Source organism: Salvelinus namaycush, chromosome 7 (genome assembly GCF_016432855.1).
Source record: "Salvelinus namaycush isolate Seneca chromosome 7, SaNama_1.0, whole genome shotgun sequence".
Lineage (NCBI taxonomy): Eukaryota > Metazoa > Chordata > Actinopteri > Salmoniformes > Salmonidae > Salvelinus > Salvelinus namaycush.
Window position 1 is genome coordinate 53,979,876 of NC_052313.1, and position 19,257 is coordinate 53,999,132.

The 19,257-nt window shown below is 47.3% G+C and overlaps 1 protein-coding gene across 1 annotated transcript in view; it reads left to right on the forward strand.

Moving 5' to 3' along the window:
• Window positions 1-19,257, forward strand: part of LOC120050842 (coiled-coil domain-containing protein 81-like) — a 42,156-nt gene that overhangs the window by 9,017 nt on the left and 13,882 nt on the right. The window contains exons 3-6 of the mRNA XM_038997370.1: window positions 4,156-4,309; window positions 12,890-13,146; window positions 13,449-13,614; window positions 13,958-14,075. Of these exons, the coding sequence (XP_038853298.1) occupies window positions 4,156-4,309; window positions 12,890-13,146; window positions 13,449-13,614; window positions 13,958-14,075 (695 nt within the window). The remainder of the gene's footprint in view (window positions 1-4,155; window positions 4,310-12,889; window positions 13,147-13,448; window positions 13,615-13,957; window positions 14,076-19,257) is intronic.

A 19,257-nucleotide genomic window follows, 5' to 3' on the forward strand; every position in this document is an offset into this window, starting at 1 on the left:
AGGGATCAGGTAGGCTACAGGTAGGGATCAGGTAGACTACAGGTATGGATCAGGTAGGTTATAGGTAGGGATCAGGTAGGATATAGGTAGGGATCAGGTAGGCTACAGGTATTGGTCAGGTAGGCTACAGGTAGGGATCAGGTAGGATATAGGTAGGGATCAGGTAGGCTACAGGTAGGGATCAGGTAGGCTACAGGTGGGGATCAGGTAGGCTACAGGTATGGATCAGGTAGACTACAGGTAGAGATCAGGTAGACTACAGGTAGAGATCAGGTAGGCTACAGGTAGACTACAGGTAGGGATCAGGCAGGATACAGGTAGGGATGCAGGCAGAGGATGATGACGAAGTAGGGCCTACAGCAAGAAGTTATGTCAATTATCATTCTGTCACTGCATGACAATGTACATTTGTTATTGTCTACAATTATTATTGTCTTTGAAGCCAAAAACAGGACATGTATTTTGGGGAAATGCTGTAAACAGCACGTTGTTCAGTTGTGTTTATGTTCATATCAATACATGACAGAGTTGTGTTTATGTTCATATCAATACATGAAAGAGTTGTGTTTATGTTCATACCAATACATGAAAGAGTTGTGTTTATGTTCATATCAATACATGAAAGAGTTGTGTTTATGTTCATATCAATACATGAAAGAGTTGTGTTTATGTTCATACCAATACATGAAAGAGTTGTGTTTATGTTCATATCAATACATGAAAGAGTTGTGTTTATGTTCATACCAATACATGAAAGCAGAATTGCATTAGCCTACGGGGCAAATGAATACAAATATCAATTAGGCCTACAGCTATCACAGCCTATATTTTAATAGCAATAAAATAGCATTTTATTTCGAACGGTCACCAAAAACGAGGGCTCCCTCACCTCTCAATTCCCAATTCAATCAACCCCTGGCTATCAGATTACAACAAGGTTTACAAGGCAGAATCAACCCCTGGCTATCAGATTACAACAAGCTTTACGAGGCAGAATCAACCCCTGGCTATCAGATTACAACAAGGTTTACAAGGCAGAATCAACCCGTGGCTATCAGATTACAACAAGGTTTACAAGGCAGAATCAACCCCTGGCTATCAGATTACAACAAGGTTTACAAGGCAGAATCAACCCCTGGCTATCAGATTACAACAAGGTTTACAAGGCAGAATCAACCCCTGGCTATCAGATTACAACAAGGTTTACAAGGCAGAATCAACCCCTGGCTATCAGATTACAACAAGGTTTACAAGGCAGAATCAACCCCAGGCTATCAGATTACAACAAGGTTTACAAGGCAGAATCAACCCCTGGCTATCAGATTACAACAAGGTTTACAAGGCAGAATCAACCCCTGGCTATCAGATTACAACAAGGTTTACAAGGCAGAATCAACCCCTGGCTATCAGATTACAACAAGGTTTACAAGGCAGAATCAACCCCTGGCTATCAGATTACAACAAGGTTTACAAGGCAGAATCAACCCTGGCTATCAGATTACAACAAGGTTTACAAGGCAGAATCAATCCCCGGCTATCAGATTACAACAAGGTTTACAAGGCAGAATCAACCCCTGGCTATCAGATTACAACAAGGTTTACAAGGCAGAATCAACCCCTGGCTATCAGATTACAACAAGGTTTACAAGGCAGAATCAACCCCCGGCTATCAGATTACAACAAGGTTTACAAGGCAGAATCAACCCCTGGCTATCAGATTACAACAAGGTTTACAAGGCAGAATCAACCCCTGGCTATCAGATTACAACAAGGTTTACAAGGCAGAATCAACCCCTGGCTATCAGATTACAACAAGGTTTACAAGGCAGAATCAACCCCTGGCTATCAGATTACAACAAGGTTTACAAGGCAGAATCAACCCCTGGCTATCAGATTACAACAAGGTTTACAAGGCAGAATCAACCCCCGGCTATCAGATTACAACAAGGTTTACAAGGCAGAATCAACCCCTGGCTATCAGATTACAACAAGGTTTACAAGGCAGAATCAACCCCTGGCTATCAGATTACAACAAGGTTAACAAGGCAGAATCAACCCCTGGCTATCAGATTACAACAAGGTTTACAAGGCAGAATCAACCCCTGGCTATCAGATTACAACAAGGTTTACAAGGCAGAATCAACCCCTGGCTATCAGATTACAACAAGTTTTACAAGGCAGAATCAACCCCTGGCTATCAGATTACAATAAGGTTTACAAGGCAGAATCAACCCCCGGCTATCAGATTACAACAAGGTTTACAAGGCAGAATCAACCCCCGGCTATCAGATTACAACAAGGTTTACAAGGCAGAATCAACCCCCGGCTATCAGATTACAACAAGGTTTACAAGGCAGAATCAACCCCTGGCTATCAGATTACAACAAGGTTTACAAGGCAGAATCAACCCCCGGCTATCAGATTACAACAAGGTTTACAAGGCAGAATCAACCCCCGGCTATCAGATTACAACAAGGTTTACAAGGCAGAATCAACCCCTGGCTATCAGATTACAACAAGGTTTACAAGGCAGAATCAACCCCTGGCTATCAGATTACAACAAGGTTTACAAGGCAGAATCAACCCCTGGCTATCAGATTACAACAAGGTTTACAAGGCAGAATCAACCCCTGGCTATCAGATTACAACAAGGTTTACAAGGCAGAATCAACCCCTGGCTATCAGATTACAACAAGGTTTACAAGGCAGAATCAACCCCTGGCTATCAGATTACAACAAGGTTTACAAGGCAGAATCAACCCCTGGCTATCAGATTACAACAAGGTTTACAAGGCAGAATCAACCCCCGGCTATCAGATTACAACAAGGTTTACAAGGCAGAATCAACCCCTGGCTATCAGATTACAACAAGGTTTACAAGGCAGAATCAACCCCCGTCTATCAGATTACAACAAGGTTTACAAGGCAGAATCAACCCCTGGCTATCAGATTACAACAAGGTTTACAAGGCAGAATCAACCCCTGGCTATCAGATTACAACAAGGTTTACAAGGCAGAATCAACCCCTGGCTATCAGATTACAACAAGGTTTACAAGGCAGAATCAACCCCTGGCTATCAGATTACAACAAGGTTTACAAGGCAGAATCAACCCCCGGCTATCAGATTACAACAAGGTTTACAAGGCAGAATCAACCCCTGGCTATCAGATTACAACAAGGTTTACAAGGCAGAATCAACCCCCGGCTATCAGATTACAACAAGGTTTACAAGGCAGAATCAACCCCTGGCTATCAGATTACAACAAGGTTTACAAGGCAGAATCAACCCCCGGCTATCAGATTACAACAAGGTTTACAAGGCAGAATCAACCCCTGGCTATCAGATTACAACAAGGTTTACAAGGCGGAGTTAAAATGCAGACATCAAACTCAAAGCCATCGGCGCACTGACTGAACGGCTGCCTGGCGAAGAAAACTGGCACCGTCTCTGTTCTCTGCTTTCTACGAGAGAAAAGGGCACGGGCTGCGCAGCTGCTCTCTGAGCCAGTCAGCCAATAAAGACAGCTGTTGTATTTTAATTGGGATTGGAATGAATTGAGTTGAACTTTACATTTTTGGTCTGGAGCTATAGTAGTGTATGGCGACTCTCCTGGTCATAGTGTATGAATATAAACTCTGAAATTGGACTATTTTGCATGTACCATAGATTTGAAGCTGGCAACTATCTTATTGCCCAATTTTCAGTGAGATTAAGAAATCTTTCAGCTCTGAGGAAAGTTAGGCGAGGCATTAGGAAAGTAAATATGACATATCATAAATAGTAGAGGCATTATCATGATTGTCCTTCGGTTGTATTCATCATCAGGTCTAGGAGAACTGGTTGACAACTTGTTGTTTCTGTCTGTCTGTCTGTCTGTCTGTCTGTCTGTCTGTCTGTCTGCCTGCCTGCCTGCCTGCCTGCCTGCCTGCCTGCCTGCCTGCCTGCCTGCCTGCCTGCCTGCCTGTCTGTCTGTCTGTCTGTCTGTCTGTCTGTCTGTCTGTCTGTCTGTCTGTCTGCCTGCCTGCCTGCCTGCCTGCCTGCCTGCCTGCCTGCCTGCCTGCCTGCCTGCCTGCCTGCCTGCCTGCCTGTCTGCCTGTCTGCCTGTCTGTCTGTCTGTCTGTCTGTCTGTCTGTCTGTCTGTCTGCCTGTCCAGGGGGTCTACATCGCAGGCCTGGGAGCCTTCACCTTCTCTCAGCAGAAGCTGGACGTCGGCAACAAGTTTGTTCTGATCCAGCGACCCATCTTCCTGCTCTCTGAGAAGCTGTCCCAGTCACACGGCCTCAAGCAGGTCAAACCGCTGTCTGCAGGTGAGTGGCGATGGGCTTCCTGCTCTCTGAGAAGCTGTCCCAGTCACACGGCCTCAAGCAGGTCAAACCGCTGTCTGCAGGTGAGTGGCGATGGGCTTCCTGCTCTCTGAGAAGCTGTCCCAGTCACACGGCCTCAAGCAGGTCAAACCGCTGTCTGCAGGTGAGTGGTGATGGGCTTCCTGCTCTCTGAGAAGCTGTCCCAGTCACACGGCCTCAAGCAGGTCAAACCGCTGTCTGCAGGTGAGTGGCGATGGGCTTCCTGCTCTCTGAGAAGCTGTCCCAGTCACACGGCCTCAAGCAGGTCAAACCGCTGTCTGCAGGTGAGTGGTGATGGGCTTCCTGCTCTCTGAGAAGCTGTCCCAGTCACACGGCCTCAAGCAGGTCAAACCGCTGTCTGCAGGTGAGTGGCGATGGGCTTCCTGCTCTCTGAGAAGCTGTCCCAGTCACACGGCCTCAAGCAGGTCAAACCGCTGTCTGCAGGTGAGTGGCGATGGGCTTCCTGCTCTCTGAGAAGCTGTCCCAGTCACACGGCCTCAAGCAGGTCAAACCGCTGTCTGCAGGTGAGTGGCGGTGGGCTTCCTGCTCTCTGAGAAGCTGTCCCAGTCACACGGCCTCAAGCAGGTCAAACCGCTGTCTGCAGGTGAGTGGCGATGGGCTTCCTGCTCTCTGAGAAGCTGTCCCAGTCACACGGCCTCAAGCAGGTCAAACCGCTGTCTGCAGGTGAGTGGCGATGGGCTTCCTGCTCTCTGAGAAGCTGTCCCAGTCACACGGCCTCAAGCAGGTCAAACCGCTGTCTGCAGGTGAGTGGCGATGGGCCAAGAACACACACACACACACGCACACACGCACGCACGCACGCACGCACGCACGCACACACACACACACACACACACACACACACAGACACGAGTACGCGTACGCACACACACAGACACACACATGAGACATCTTCTGTCAAAGCTGGCACGCTTATGTGAACGACTGCAGATATCAAGCCTGAGTTGTGGGTCTGTGAGCTATACAATATTGTGCTGATAGCCCGCTGAGCTAAAGCCTGGGCAGTAGCTTGGGGAAATAGTTCAATTCTTCAGGTGCCAGGAAAGATGATTAATCATCCAAATTCCATTATGTTACACTGATACCAGCAATGTGTCCCATAGAAACAGTGTGTTACACTGATACCATCAATGTGTCCCATAGAAACACTATGTTACGCTGATACCAGCAATGTGTCCCATAGAAACAGTGTGTTACACTGATACCAGCAATGTGTCCCATAGAAACAGTATGTTACACTGATACCAGCAATGTGTCCCATAGAAACAGTGTGTTACACTGATACCATCAATGTGTCCCATAGAAACAGTGTGTTACACTGATACCAGCAATGTGTCCCATAGAAACAGTATGTTACACTGATACCAGCAATGTGTCCCATAGAAACAGTATGTTACACTGATACCAGCAATGTGTCCCATAGAAACAGTGTATTACTCTGATACCAGCAATGTGTCCCACAGAAACAGTGTGTTACGCTGATACCAGCAATGTGTCCCATAGAAACAGTGTGTTACACTGATACCAGCAATGTGTCCCATAGAAACACTATGTTACACTGATACCAGCAATGTGTTCCATAGAAACAGTGTGTTACACTGATACCAGCAATATGTCCCATAGAAACAGTGTGTTACACTGATACCAGCAATGTGTCCCATAGAAACAGTGTGTTACACTGATACCAGCAATGTGTCCCATAGAAACAGTGTGTTACACTGATACCAGCAATGTGTCCCATAGAAACAGTGTGTTACACTGATACCAGCAATGTGTCCCATAGAAACAGTATGTTACACTGATACCAGCAATGTGTCCCATAGAAACAGTGTGTTACGCTGATACCAGCAATGTGTCCCATAGAAACAGTGTGTTACAGTGATACCAGCAATGTGTCCCATAGAAACAGTATGTTACACTGATACCAGCAATGTGTTCCATAGAAACAGTGTGTTACACTGATACCAGCAATATGTCCCATAGAAACAGTGTGTTACACTGATACCAGCAATGTGTCCCATAGAAACAGTGTGTTACACTGATACCAGCAATGTGTCCCATAGAAACAGTGTGTTACACTGATACCAGCAATGTGTCCCATAGAAACAGTGTGTTACACTGATACCAGCAATGTGTCCCATAGAAACAGTATGTTACACTGATACCAGCAATGTGTCCCATAGAAACAGTGTGTTACGCTGATACCAGCAATGTGTCCCATAGAAACAGTGTGTTACAGTGATACCAGCAATGTGTCCCATAGAAACAGTATGTTACACTGATACCAGCAATGTGTCCCATAGAAACAGTATGTTACACTGATACCAGCAATATGTCCCATAGAAACAGTGTGTTACACTGATACCAGCAATGTGTCCCATAGAAACAGTGTGTTACACTGATACCAGCAATGTGTCCCATAGAAACAGTGTGTTACACTGATACCAGCAATGTGTCCCACAGAAACAGTGTATTACTCTGATACCAGCAATGTGTCCCACAGAAACAGTATGTTACACTGATACCAGCAATGTGTCCCACAGAAACAGTGTGTTACTCTGATACCAGCAATGTGTCCCATAGAAACAGTGTGTTACACTGATACCAGCAATGTGTCCCATAGAAACAGTGTGTTACACTGATACCAGCAATGTGTCCCACAGAAACAGTGTGTTACACTGATACCAGCAATGTGTCCCACAGAAACAGTGTGTTACACTGATACCAGCAATGTGTCCCATAGAAACAGTGTGTTACACTGATACCAGCAATGTGTCCCATAGAAACAGTGTGTTACGCTGATACCAGCAATGTGTCCCATAGAAACAGTATGTTACGCTGATACCAGCAATGTGTCCCATAGAAACAGTGTGTTACGCTGATACCAGCAATGTGTCCCATAGAAACAGTGTGTTACGCTGATACCAGCAATGTGTCCCAGAGAAACAGTGTGTTACACTGATACCAGCAATGTGTCCCATAGAAACAGTGTGTTACACTGATACCAGCAATGTGTCCCACAGAAACAGTGTGTTACACTGATACCAGCAATGTGTCCCATAGAAACAGTATGTTACACTGATACCAGCAATGTGTCCCATAGAAACAGTGTGTTACACTGATACCAGCAATGTGTCCCATAGAAACAGTGTGTTACACTGATACCAGCAATGTGTCCCATAGAAACAGTATGTTACACTGATACCAGCAATGTGTCCCATAGAAACAGTATGTTACACTGATACCAGCAATGTGTCCCATAGAAACAGTATGTTACACTGATACCAGCAATGTGTCCCATAGAAACAGTGTGTTACACTGATACCAGCAATGTGTCCCATAGAAACAGTGTGTTACACTGATACCAGCAATGTGTCCCATAGAAACAGTATGTTACACTGATACCAGCAATGTGTCCCATAGAAACAGTGTGTTACACTGATACCAGCAATGTGTCCCATAGAAACAGTGTGTTACGCTGATACCAGCAATGTGTCCCATAGAAACAGTGTGTTACACTGATACCAGCAATGTGTCCCATGGAAACAGTATGTTACACTGATACCAGCAATGTGTCCCATAGAAACAGTATGTTACACTGATACCAGCAATGTGTCCCATAGAAACAGTGTGTTACACTGATACCAGCAATGTGTCCCATAGAAACAGTATGTTACACTGATACCAGCAATGTGTCCCATAGAAACAGTGTGTTACACTGATACCAGCAATGTGTCCCATAGAAACAGTGTGTTACACTGATACCAGCAATGTGTCCCATAGAAACAGTATGTTACACTGATACCAGCAATGTGTCCCATAGAAACAGTGTGTTACACTGATACCAGCAATGTGTCCCATAGAAACAGTGTGTTACACTGATACCAGCAATGTGTCCCATAGAAACAGTGTGTTACGCTGATACCAGCAATGTGTCCCATAGAAACAGTATGATCATTTAACATTACATTTAAGTCATTTAGCAGACGCTCTTATCCAGAGCGACTTACAAATTGGTGCATTCACCTTATGACATCCAGTGGAACAGCCACTTTACAATAGTGCATCTAAATCTTTTAAGGGGGGGGGGGGGGGGGGGGGGTCAGAAGGATTGCTTTATCCTATCCTAGGTATTCCTTAAAGAGGTGGGGTTTCAGGTGTCTCCGGAAGGTGGTGATTGACTCCGCTGTCCTGGCGTCGTGAGGGAGTTTGTTCCACCATTGGGGTGCCAGAGCAGCGAACAGTTTTGACTGGGCTGAGCGGGAACTGTACTTCCTCAGTGGTAGGGAGGCGAGCAGGCCAGAGGTGGATGAACGCAGTGCCCTTGTTTGGGTGTAGGGCCTGATCAGAGCCTGAAGGTACTGAGGTGCCGTTCCCCTCACAGCTCCGTAGGCAAGCACCATGGTCTTGTAGCGGATGCGAGCTTCAACTGGAAGCCAGTGGAGAGAGCGGAGGAGCGGGGTGACGTGAGAGAACTTGGGAAGGTTGAACACCAGACGGGCTGCGGCGTTCTGGATGAGTTGTAGGGGTTTAATGGCACAGGCAGGGAGCCCAGCCAACAGCGAGTTGCAGTAATCCAGACGGGAGATGACAAGTGCCTGGATTAGGACCTGCGCCGCTTCCTGTGTGAGGCAGGGTCGTACTCTGCGGATGTTGTAGAGCATGAACCTACAGGAGCGGGCCACCGCCTTGATGTTAGTTGAGAACGACAGGGTGTTGTCCAGGATCACGCCAAGGTTCTTAGCGCTCTGGGAGGAGGACACAATGGAGTTGTCAACCGTGATGGCGAGATCATGGAACGGGCAGTCCTTCCCCGGGAGGAAGAGCAGCTCCGTCTTGAGGTGGTGATCCGTCATCCACACTGATATGTCTGCCAGACATGCAGAGATGCGATTCGCCACCTGGTCATCAGAAGGGGGAAAGGAGAAGATTAATTGTGTGTCGTCTGCATAGCAATGATAGGAGAGACCATGTGAGGTTATGACAGAGCCAAGTGACTTGGTGTATAGCGAGAATAGGAGAGGGCCTAGAACAGAGCCCTGGGGGACACCAGTGGTGAGAGCGCGTGGTGAGGAGACAGATTCTCGCCACGCCACCTGGTAGGAGCGACCTGTCAGGTAGGACGCAATCCAAGCGTGGGCCGCGCCGGAGATGCCCAACTCGGAGAGGGTGGAGAGGAGGATCTGATGGTTCACAGTATCGAAGGCAGCCGATAGGTCTAGAAGGATGAGAGCAGAGGAGAGAGAGTTAGCTTTAGCAGTGCGGAGCGCCTCCGTGATACAGAGAAGAGCAGTCTCAGTTGAATGACTAGTCTTGAAACCTGACTGATTTGGATCAAGAAGGTCATTCTGAGAGAGATAGCAGGAGAGCTGGCCAAGGACGGCACGTTCAAGAGTTTTGGAGAGAAAAGAAAGAAGGGATACTGGTCTGTAGTTGTTGACATCGGAGGGATCGAGTGTAGGTTTTTTCAGAAGGGGTGCAACTCTCGCTCTCTTGAAGACGGAAGGGACGTAGCCAGCGGTCAAGGATGAGTTGATGAGCGAGGTGAGGTAAGGGAGAAGGTCTCCGGAAATGGTCTGGAGAAGAGAGGAGGGGATAGGGTCAAGCGGGCAGGTTGTTGGGCGGCCGGCCGTCACAAGACGCGAGATTTCATCTGGGGAGAGAGGGGAGAAAGAGGTCAGAGCACAGGGTAGGGCAGTGTGAGCAGAACCAGCGGTGTCGTTTGACTTAGCAAACGAGGATCGGATGTCGTCGACCTTCTTTTCAAAATGGTTGACGAAGTCATCTGCAGAGAGGGAGGAGGGGGGGGGGAGGGGGAGGAGGATTCAGGAGGGAGGAGAAGGTGGCAAAGAGCTTCCTAGGGTTAGAGGCAGATGCTTGGAATTTAGAGTGGTAGAAAGTGGCTTTAGCAGCAGAGACAGAAGAGGAAAATGTAGAGAGGAGGGAGTGAAAGGATGCCAGGTCCGCAGGGAGGCGAGTTTTCCTCCATTTCCGCTCGGCTGCCCGGAGCCCTGTTCTGTGAGCTCGCAATGAGTCGTCGAGCCACGGAGCGGGAGGGGAGGACCGAGCCGGCCTGGAGGATAGGGGACATAGAGAGTCAAAGGATGCAGAAAGGGAGGAGAGGAGGGTTGAGGAGGCAGAATCAGGAGATAGGTTGGAGAAGGTTTGAGCAGAGGGAAGAGATGATAGGATGGAAGAGGAGAGAGTAGCGGGGGAGAGAGAGTGAAGGTTGGGACGGCGCGATACCATCCGAGTAGGGGCAGTGTGGGAAGTGTTGGATGAGAGCGAGAGGGAAAAGGATACAAGGTAGTGGTCGGAGACTTGGAGGGGAGTTGCAATGAGGTTAGTGGAAGAACAGCATCTAGTAAAGATGAGGTCAAGCGTATTGCCTGCCTTGTGAGTAGGGGGGGAAGGTGAGAGGGTGAGGTCAAAAGAGGAGAGGAGTGGAAAGAAGGAGGCAGAGAGGAATGAGTCAAAGGTAGACGTGGGGAGGTTAAAGTCACCCAGAACTGTGAGAGGTGAGCCGTCCTCAGGAAAGGAGCTGATGAAAGAGAATGAATGAGAAAACCCAGTGCACAGCTGTGTGTCTAAATCCAAGTGTTGTTTTTAGCAGGAGCAACACAATGACATTGTCCGTTCTAGTCATTGTATTTCTATGTGTGTGCCTGTGCCATCCGTCTGTCCGTCCGTCATCACTGCAGGGGATGTGCCACTGGTCCAGCTCAACTTCCCAGCCCTGTCTGTGGAGAGCATGTTGGGAATGGGATAGAGATAGACATATTAACACACTAAGATGGCTGTCTGTGGAGAACATGTTGGGAATGGGATAGAGATAGACATATTAACACACTAAGATGGCTGTCTGTGGAGAACATGTTGGGAATGGGATAGAGATAGACATATTAACACACTAAGATGGCTGTCTGTGGAGAACATGTTGGGAATGGGATAGAGATAGACATATTAACACACTAAGATGGCTGTCTGTGGAGAGCATGTTGGGAATGGGATAGAGATAGACATATTAACACACTAAGATGGCTGTCTGTGGAGAGCATGTTGGGAATGGGATAGAGATAAACATATTAACACACTAAGATGTCTGTCTGTGGAGAACATGTTGGGAATGGGATAGAGATAGACATATTAACACACTAAGATGGCTGTCTGTGGAGAACATGTTGGGAATGGGATAGAGATAGACATATTAACACACTAAGATGGCTGTCTGTGGAGAGCATGTTGGGAATGGGATAGAGATAGACATATTAACACACCAAGATGGCTGTCTGTGGAGAACATGTTGGGAATGGGATAGAGATAGACATATTAACACACTAAGATGGCTGTCTGTGGAGAGCATGTTGGGAATGGGATAGAGATAGACATATTAACACACTAAGATGGCTGTCTGTGGAGAGCATGTTGGGAATGGGATAGAGATAGACATATTAACACACTAAGATGGCTGTCTGTGGAGAACATGTTGGGAATGGGATAGAGATAGACATATTAACACACTAAGATGGCTGTCTGTGGAGAACATGTTGGGAATGGGATAGAGATAGACATATTAACACACTAAGATGGCTGTCTGTGGAGAGCATGTTGGGAATGGGATAGAGATAGACATATTAACACACTAAGATGGCTGTCTGTGGAGAGCATGTTGGGAATGGGATAGAGATAGACATATTAACACACTAAGATGGCTGTCTGTGGAGAACATGTTGGGAATGGGATAGAGATAGACATATTAACACACTAAGATGGCTGTCTGTGGAGAGCATGTTGGGAATGGGATAGAGATAGACATATTAACACACTAAGATGGCTGTCTGTGGAGAGCATGTTGGGAATGGGATAGAGATAGACATATTAACACACTAAGATGGCTGTCTGTGGAGAGCATGTTGGGAATGGGATAGAGAGAGACATATTAACACACTAAGATGGCTGTCTGTGGAGAACATGTTGGGAATGGGATAGAGATAGACATATTAACACACTAAGATGGCTGTCTGTGGAGAGCATGTTGGGAATGGGATAGAGATAGACATATTAACACACTAAGATGGCTGTCTGTGGAGAGCATGTTGGGAATGGGATAGAGATAGACATATTAACACACTAAGATGGCTGTCTGTGGAGAACATGTTGGGAATGGGATAGAGATAGACATCTTGGTGTGGCTGAGTCTTATCCAACCCAGGTTGTCTGTCTATACACGACTGTTAGCCCGCTGAGCTAAAGCCTATAGCTTTAACTTGGATAACGCAGTCTTCAGGTCTCAGACAAGCAGGTTAATCATCACATGACTCCAGTACACTAACACTAGGAATGTGTGTCATCCATCTGTCATCACAGGAGACCAGTACACTAACACTAGGAATGTGTGATATCCATCTGTCATCACAGGAGACCAGTACACTAACACTAGGAATGTGTGTCATCCATCTGTCATCACAGGAGACCAGTACACTAACACTAGGAATGTGTGTCATCCATCTGTCATCACAGCAGGGGACGTGCCACTGGTCCAGCTCAACTTCACAGTTCTGTCTGTGGAGAGCCCGTTTGAGCGTCACGTGGTGGAGGGTTGTGTGAGAGAGACTCTGCTGGTGTTGCTGAGAGCCGTGGCCGCCGGACGCTCAGTCCTCTTCACCTTCCACGCCATCGGAGAGCTGTTGTTCTGCCAGAGCAAAGTCAAGATGAAGTTCTACCACGACTTTGTCACCGCTCTGGACGGCAGCGGGAAGCTGCTCTTGGCGCTCTCCAATGTCAGTAGGGTGGATTAGATATGTCATGTAGGTAGTGTGTGTGTGGGGGATGGGGATTGGGTAGTGTGTGTGTGTGTGTGTGTGTGTGTGTGTGTGTGTGTGTGTGTGTGTGTGTGTGTGTGTGTGTGTGTGTGTGTGTGTGTGTGTGTGTGTGTGTGTGTGTGTGTGTGTGTGTGTGTGTGTGTGTGTGTGTGTGTGTGTGAGAGAGAGAGAGACAGAGAGAGTGAGCAGGTGTGTATGATTGTACAAGTGCGTTTGTATTTGTGTTGATGACAATCCCCCTACTCCCCTCTCTATCCCAGAGACCTGGCACCAGCAACTCTGTCCTGTTTGGGAGATCCAGCATACCAGGGACCAGCAACACCATCATCCTCCCCAGGATCTCTTCCCAACAGCGGGGGAAGGACTGGGGAGAGGAGGCCCTGGCCCAGGTCCAGACAGACTCAGACAGGAAGGAGAAGAATAGAGGTGAGGAAGAGACAGTGGTGTAATCTAGTCCTCTAAAAACATTAAGGGGTTTTATGACCATATTCAACTGATGACCATATTCAACTGATGGCCATATTCAATTGCTTTGGATTAACTCAGTGAATATCTGGATCAGATTGAGGGGTTTTAATGGGTGTAACGTCTCTGGTGAGAGATACGTGTTGGGCTCACTTAACCTTGATAACCCTGTGTTGGAGAGAAAGGTAAGCTAATATAACATTATCTAGACTTGGACGTATCCCAGAACATGTATTTCTCTTCCTACGGTAGCTTCATCTGTCAAGTCTTTCTCATCTATAGTTATGTTACCATGTGTACCCAGAATCCCTGGTGACTCCGCGGTCCAGATCCAGACACACCCTGCACCCAGCCAAGGTCAACGGGATCAGTCTCACTGATGACCTGGAGCCCAGACCTCCAGCAGAGACCAACACTGACAGGTACTGTTACTGTCGGCCTCACTGCTAACCCCAGCTATTGTGGGCCTCACTGCTAACCCCAGCTGTTGTCGGCCTCACTGCTAACCCCTGCTATTGTCGGCCTCACTGCTAACCCCAGCTATTGTCGGCCTCACTGCTAACCCCAGCTATTGTCGGCCTCACTGCTAACCCCAGCTATTGTCGGCCTCACTGCTAACCCCAGCTGTTGTAGGCCTCACTGCTAACCCCAGCTATTGTCGGCCTCACTGCTAACCCCTGCTATTGTAGGCCTCACTGCTAACCCCAGTTATTGTAGGCCTCACTGCTAACCCCAGCTATTGTCGGTCTCACTGCTAACCCCAGCTATTGTCGGCCTCACTGCTAACCCCAGCTATTGTCGGCCTCACTGTTAACCCCAGCTATTGTCGGCCTCACTGTTAACCCCAGCTATTGTCGGCCTCACTGCTAACCCCAGCTATTGTCGGCCTCACTGCTAACCCCTGCTATTGTAGGCCTCACTGCTAACCCCAGCTATTGTCGGCCTCACTGCTAACCCCAGCTATTGTCGGCCTCACTGCTAACCCCAGCTATTGTAGGCCTCACTGCTAACCCCAGCTATTGTCAGCCTCACTGCTAACCCCAGCTATTGTCGGCTAACACTGCTAACCCCAGCTATTGTCAGCCTCACTGCTAACCCCAGCTATTGTCAGCCTCACTGCTAACCCCAGCTATTGTCAGCCTCACTGCTAACCCCAGCTATTGTCAGCCTCACTGCTAACCACAGCTATTGTCGGCTAACACTGCTAACCCCAGCTATTGTCAGCCTCACTGCTAACCCCAGCTATTGTCAGCTAACACTGTTAACTTCATCTCCTACTGACCAGGCTGCATCCCACATGGCCCCATATTCCTTATGTTACGTAGTGCACTACTTCATTGGGCTTTGATCAAAGGTAGTGCACAACATAAGGAATAGGGTGCCTTTTGGGACATAGCCACACACTGCCACAGGATAGTGAGTGAAGCTTGACCCTGGTTGGTCTCTCCTCTAAACCTGTTAATCCAGGACTGTAACACAAGACTCTGGTTGGTCTCTCCTCTAACCCTGTTAATCCAGGACTGTAACACAAGACCCTGGTTGGTCTCCTCTCTAAACCTGTTAATCCAGGACAGTAACACAAGACCCTGGTTGGTCTCTCCTCTAACCCTGTTAATCCAGGACTGTAACACTAGACCCTGGTTGGTCTCCTCTCTAAACCTGTTAATCCAGGACAGTAACACAAGACCCTGGTTGGTCTCCTCTCTAAACCTGTTAATCCAGGACAGTAACATAAGACCCTGGTTGGTCTCCTCTCTAACTCTGTTAATCCAGGACAGTAACACAAGACCCTGGTTGGTCTCCTCTCTAAACCTGTTAATCCAGGACAGTAACACAAGACCCTGGTTGGTCTCTCCTCTAACCCTGTTAATCCAGGACAGTAACACAAGATCCTGGTTGGTCTCCTCTCTAAACCTGTTAATCCAGGACTGTAACATAAGACCCTGGTTGGTCTCCTCTCTAAACCTGTTAATCCAGGACAGTAACACAAGACCCTGGTTGGTCTCCTCTCTAAACCTGTTAATCCAGGACAGTAACACAAGACCCTGGTTGGTCTCTCCTCTAACCCTGTTAATCCAGGACTGTAACACAAGACCCTGGTTGGTCTCTCCTCTAACCCTGTTAATCCAGGACAGTAACACAAGACCCTGGTTGGTCTCTCATCTAACCCTGTTAATCCAGGACAGTAACACAAGACCCTGGTTGGTCTCTCCTCTAAACCTGTTAATCCAGGACAGTAACACAAGACCCTGGTTGGTCTCTCCTCTAAACCTGTTAATCCAGGACAGTAACACAAGACCCTGGTTGGTCTCTCCTCTAACCCTGTTAATCCAGGACTGTAACACAAGACCCTGGTTGGTCTCTCCTCTAAACCTGTTAATCCAGGACAGTAACACAAGACCCTGGTTGGTCTCTCCTCTAAACCTGTTAATCCAGGACAGTAACACAAGACCCTGGTTGGTCTCCTCTCTAAACCTGTTAATCCAGGACAGTAACACAAGACCCTGGTTGGTCTCCTCTCTAAACCTGTTAATCCAGGACTGTAACACAAGACCCTGGTGAGTCTCCTCTCTAAACCTGTTAATCCAGGACTGTAACACAAGACCCTGGTTGGTCTCTCCTCTAACCCTGTTAATCCAGGACTGTAACACAAGACCCTGGTTGGTCTCTCCTCTAACCCTGTTAATCCAGGACAGTAACACAAGACCCTGGTTGGTCTCCTCTCTAAACCTGTTAATCCAGGACAGTAACACAAGACCCTGGTGAGTCTCCTCTCTAAACCTGTTAATCCAGGACAGTAACACAAGACCCTGGTTGGTCTCCTCTCTAAACCTGTTAATCCAGGACAGTAACACAAGACCCTGGTTGGTCTCCTCTCTAAACCTGTTAATCCAGGACAGTAACACAAGACCCTGGTTGGTCTCCTCTCTAAACCTGTTAATCCAGGACTGTAACACAAGACCCTGGTTGGTCTCTCCTCTAACCCTGTTAATCCAGGATAGTAACACAAGACCCTGGTTGGTCTCTCCTCTAACCCTGTTAATCCAGGACAGTAACACAAGACTCCACTCCCAGCCCACAGCAGATTGCATGATGTAACAGAAAACCAGTTTGGAAACAAGTGTTTTAATCATCACTTCTAAGCGCTATCCTCAAGGGATCCAATGTACATCTAGTTGTATATGTTTTACCCAAATAAGTTAAAGTCAGTGAGTAGCCTTCACTAAAACCTGAAGACTTCCGTTAGCTCTCTGACCCAATAATAAGTCCAATTCAGTGGCTAAGACCTGAAGACCCAATACCTAGGTTATGTCCCAATTATCTCTCCTTCCTCCCAAAGTGTGCACTTGTTCACTTCCCTTTACTGATTTGAAAAGACTGGTATAAGAAATATGGTGGAAACTCCCAGGAGCCCCATGCCTCCAATTCAAATTAGATTTATGGGAAGTAGTGAACACGTGTTTATTATATTATTGGAACACACCCTTGGGCAATCTGCGGGAGTCTAGGAGAGGGTACTTGTGTTACTGTCCTGTCCTGGGGCAGTGGCTCCATGAATGATGCAGCTCTCCCTGTGTGGGACAGTTCCTCACCTGTCACCACCTGATCATTCAGACAGTGTGCCCTGAGGTTTAGCCTGCCCTGTACCCCCCACAGCGGTCCCGTGGCCCTGGGCTCTGAAACTAGACCCCTCTGGACGTTCCTCCGACCATACAGACACTGGCTGCGTCCCAAATGACACCCTATTCCCTAATAGTGCACTACTTTTGACCAGGGCCCTATGGGTTTCCTCAGAGCCATACATTAAGAGAGTTGGGCCAGGTTTTAGAACGGACACCATGTTAAAACGCCTTTATTGTCAACATGTTGATGATGTAACAATCGTGAGTGCCTCCGACAGTCCCTGTGAAATGACCCGCTGTAAACAAGCAAAACAGAGGATTTAACAGATGTTTTTATTGATCAAAATGTTGGATAATGTGTATTCAAGTCTGTAGTGTGTCTGTAGTGTGTCTGTAAGGTGTCTGTAGTGTGCCTGTAGTGTGTCTGTAGTGTGTCTGTAGTGTGTCTGTAGTGTGTCTGTGGTGTGTCTGTGGTGTGTCTGTAAGGTGTCTGTAGTGTGTCTGTAAGGTGTCTGTAGTGTGTCTGTAGTGTGTCTGTAGTGTGTCTGTAGTGTGTCTGTGGTGTGTCTGTAGTGTGTCTGTAGTGTGTCTGTAGTGTGTCTGTAGTGTGTCTGTGGTGTGTCTGTGGTGTGTCTGTAGTGTGTCTGTAGTGTGTCTGTAGTGTGTCTGTAGTGTGTCTGTAGTGTGTCTGTGGTGTGTCTGTAGTGTGTCTGTAGTGTGTCTGTAGTGTGTCTGTAGTGTGTCTGTGGTGTGTCTGTGGTGTGTCTGTAGTGTGTCTGTAGTGTGTCTGTAGTGTGTCTGTAGTGTGTCTGTAGTGTGTCAGTTGTGTGTCTGTAGTGTCAATAACCTGCATATCTGCTTTCACCGGACATCTTCATAGGGAATAGGGTGCCATTCGAAACGCATTGTGGGCAACTGCCTGTATTCAGTGTTTGTCAGCAGTTAAAGTGGAAAGGGAGGGAAGGTTGAGGGAGGCTGACGTGCTAATAGAGCTGTTGGGTAAGCTCAACTACTGACCCTTAGGGACCCAAGTACTGCTGGTCACTACTGACTGGCCAGAGAGTCTTCTCCTTGATTAAAATAAATACTGCTGGTCACTACTGACTGGCCAGAGAGTCTTCTCCTTGATTAAAATAAATACTGCTGGTCACTACTGACTGGCCAGAGAGTCCTCTCCCTGATTAAAATAAATACAGCTGGTCACTACTGACTGGCCAGAGAGTCTTCTCCTTGATTAAAATAAATACTGCTGGTCACTACTGACTGGCCAAGAGTCTTCTCCTTGATTAAAATAAATACTGCTGGTCACTACTGACTGGCCAGAGAGTCCTCTCCTTGATTAAAATAAATACTGCTGGTCACTACTGACTGGCCAGAGAGTCTTCTCCTTGATTAAAATAAATACTGCTGGTCACTACTGACTGGCCAAGAGTCTTCTCCCTGATTAAAATAAATACTGCTGGTCACTACTGACTGGCCAGAGAGTCTTCTCCCTGATTAAAATAAATACTGCTGGTCAACATTGATTGGCCAGAGAGTCTTCTCCCTGATTAAAATAAATACAGCTGGTCACTACTGACTGGCCAGAGAGTCTTCTCCTTGATTAAAATAAATACAGCTGGTCACTACTGACTGGCCAAGAGTCCTCTCCCTGATTAAAATAAATACAGCTGGTCACTACTGACTGGCCAGAGAGTCTTCTCCCTGATTAAAATAAATACAGCTGGTCACTACTGACTGGCCAGAGAGTCTTCTCCCTGATTAAAATAAATACTGCTGGTCACTACTGACTGGCCAGAGAGTCCTCTCCCTGATTAAAATAAATACAGCTGGTCACTACTGACTGGCCAGAGAGTCTTCTCCCTGATTAAAATAAATACAGCTGGTCACTACTGACTGGCCAGAGAGTCTTCTCCCTGATTAAAATAAATACAGCTGGTCACTACTGACTGGCCAGAGAGTCCTCTCCCTGATTAAAATA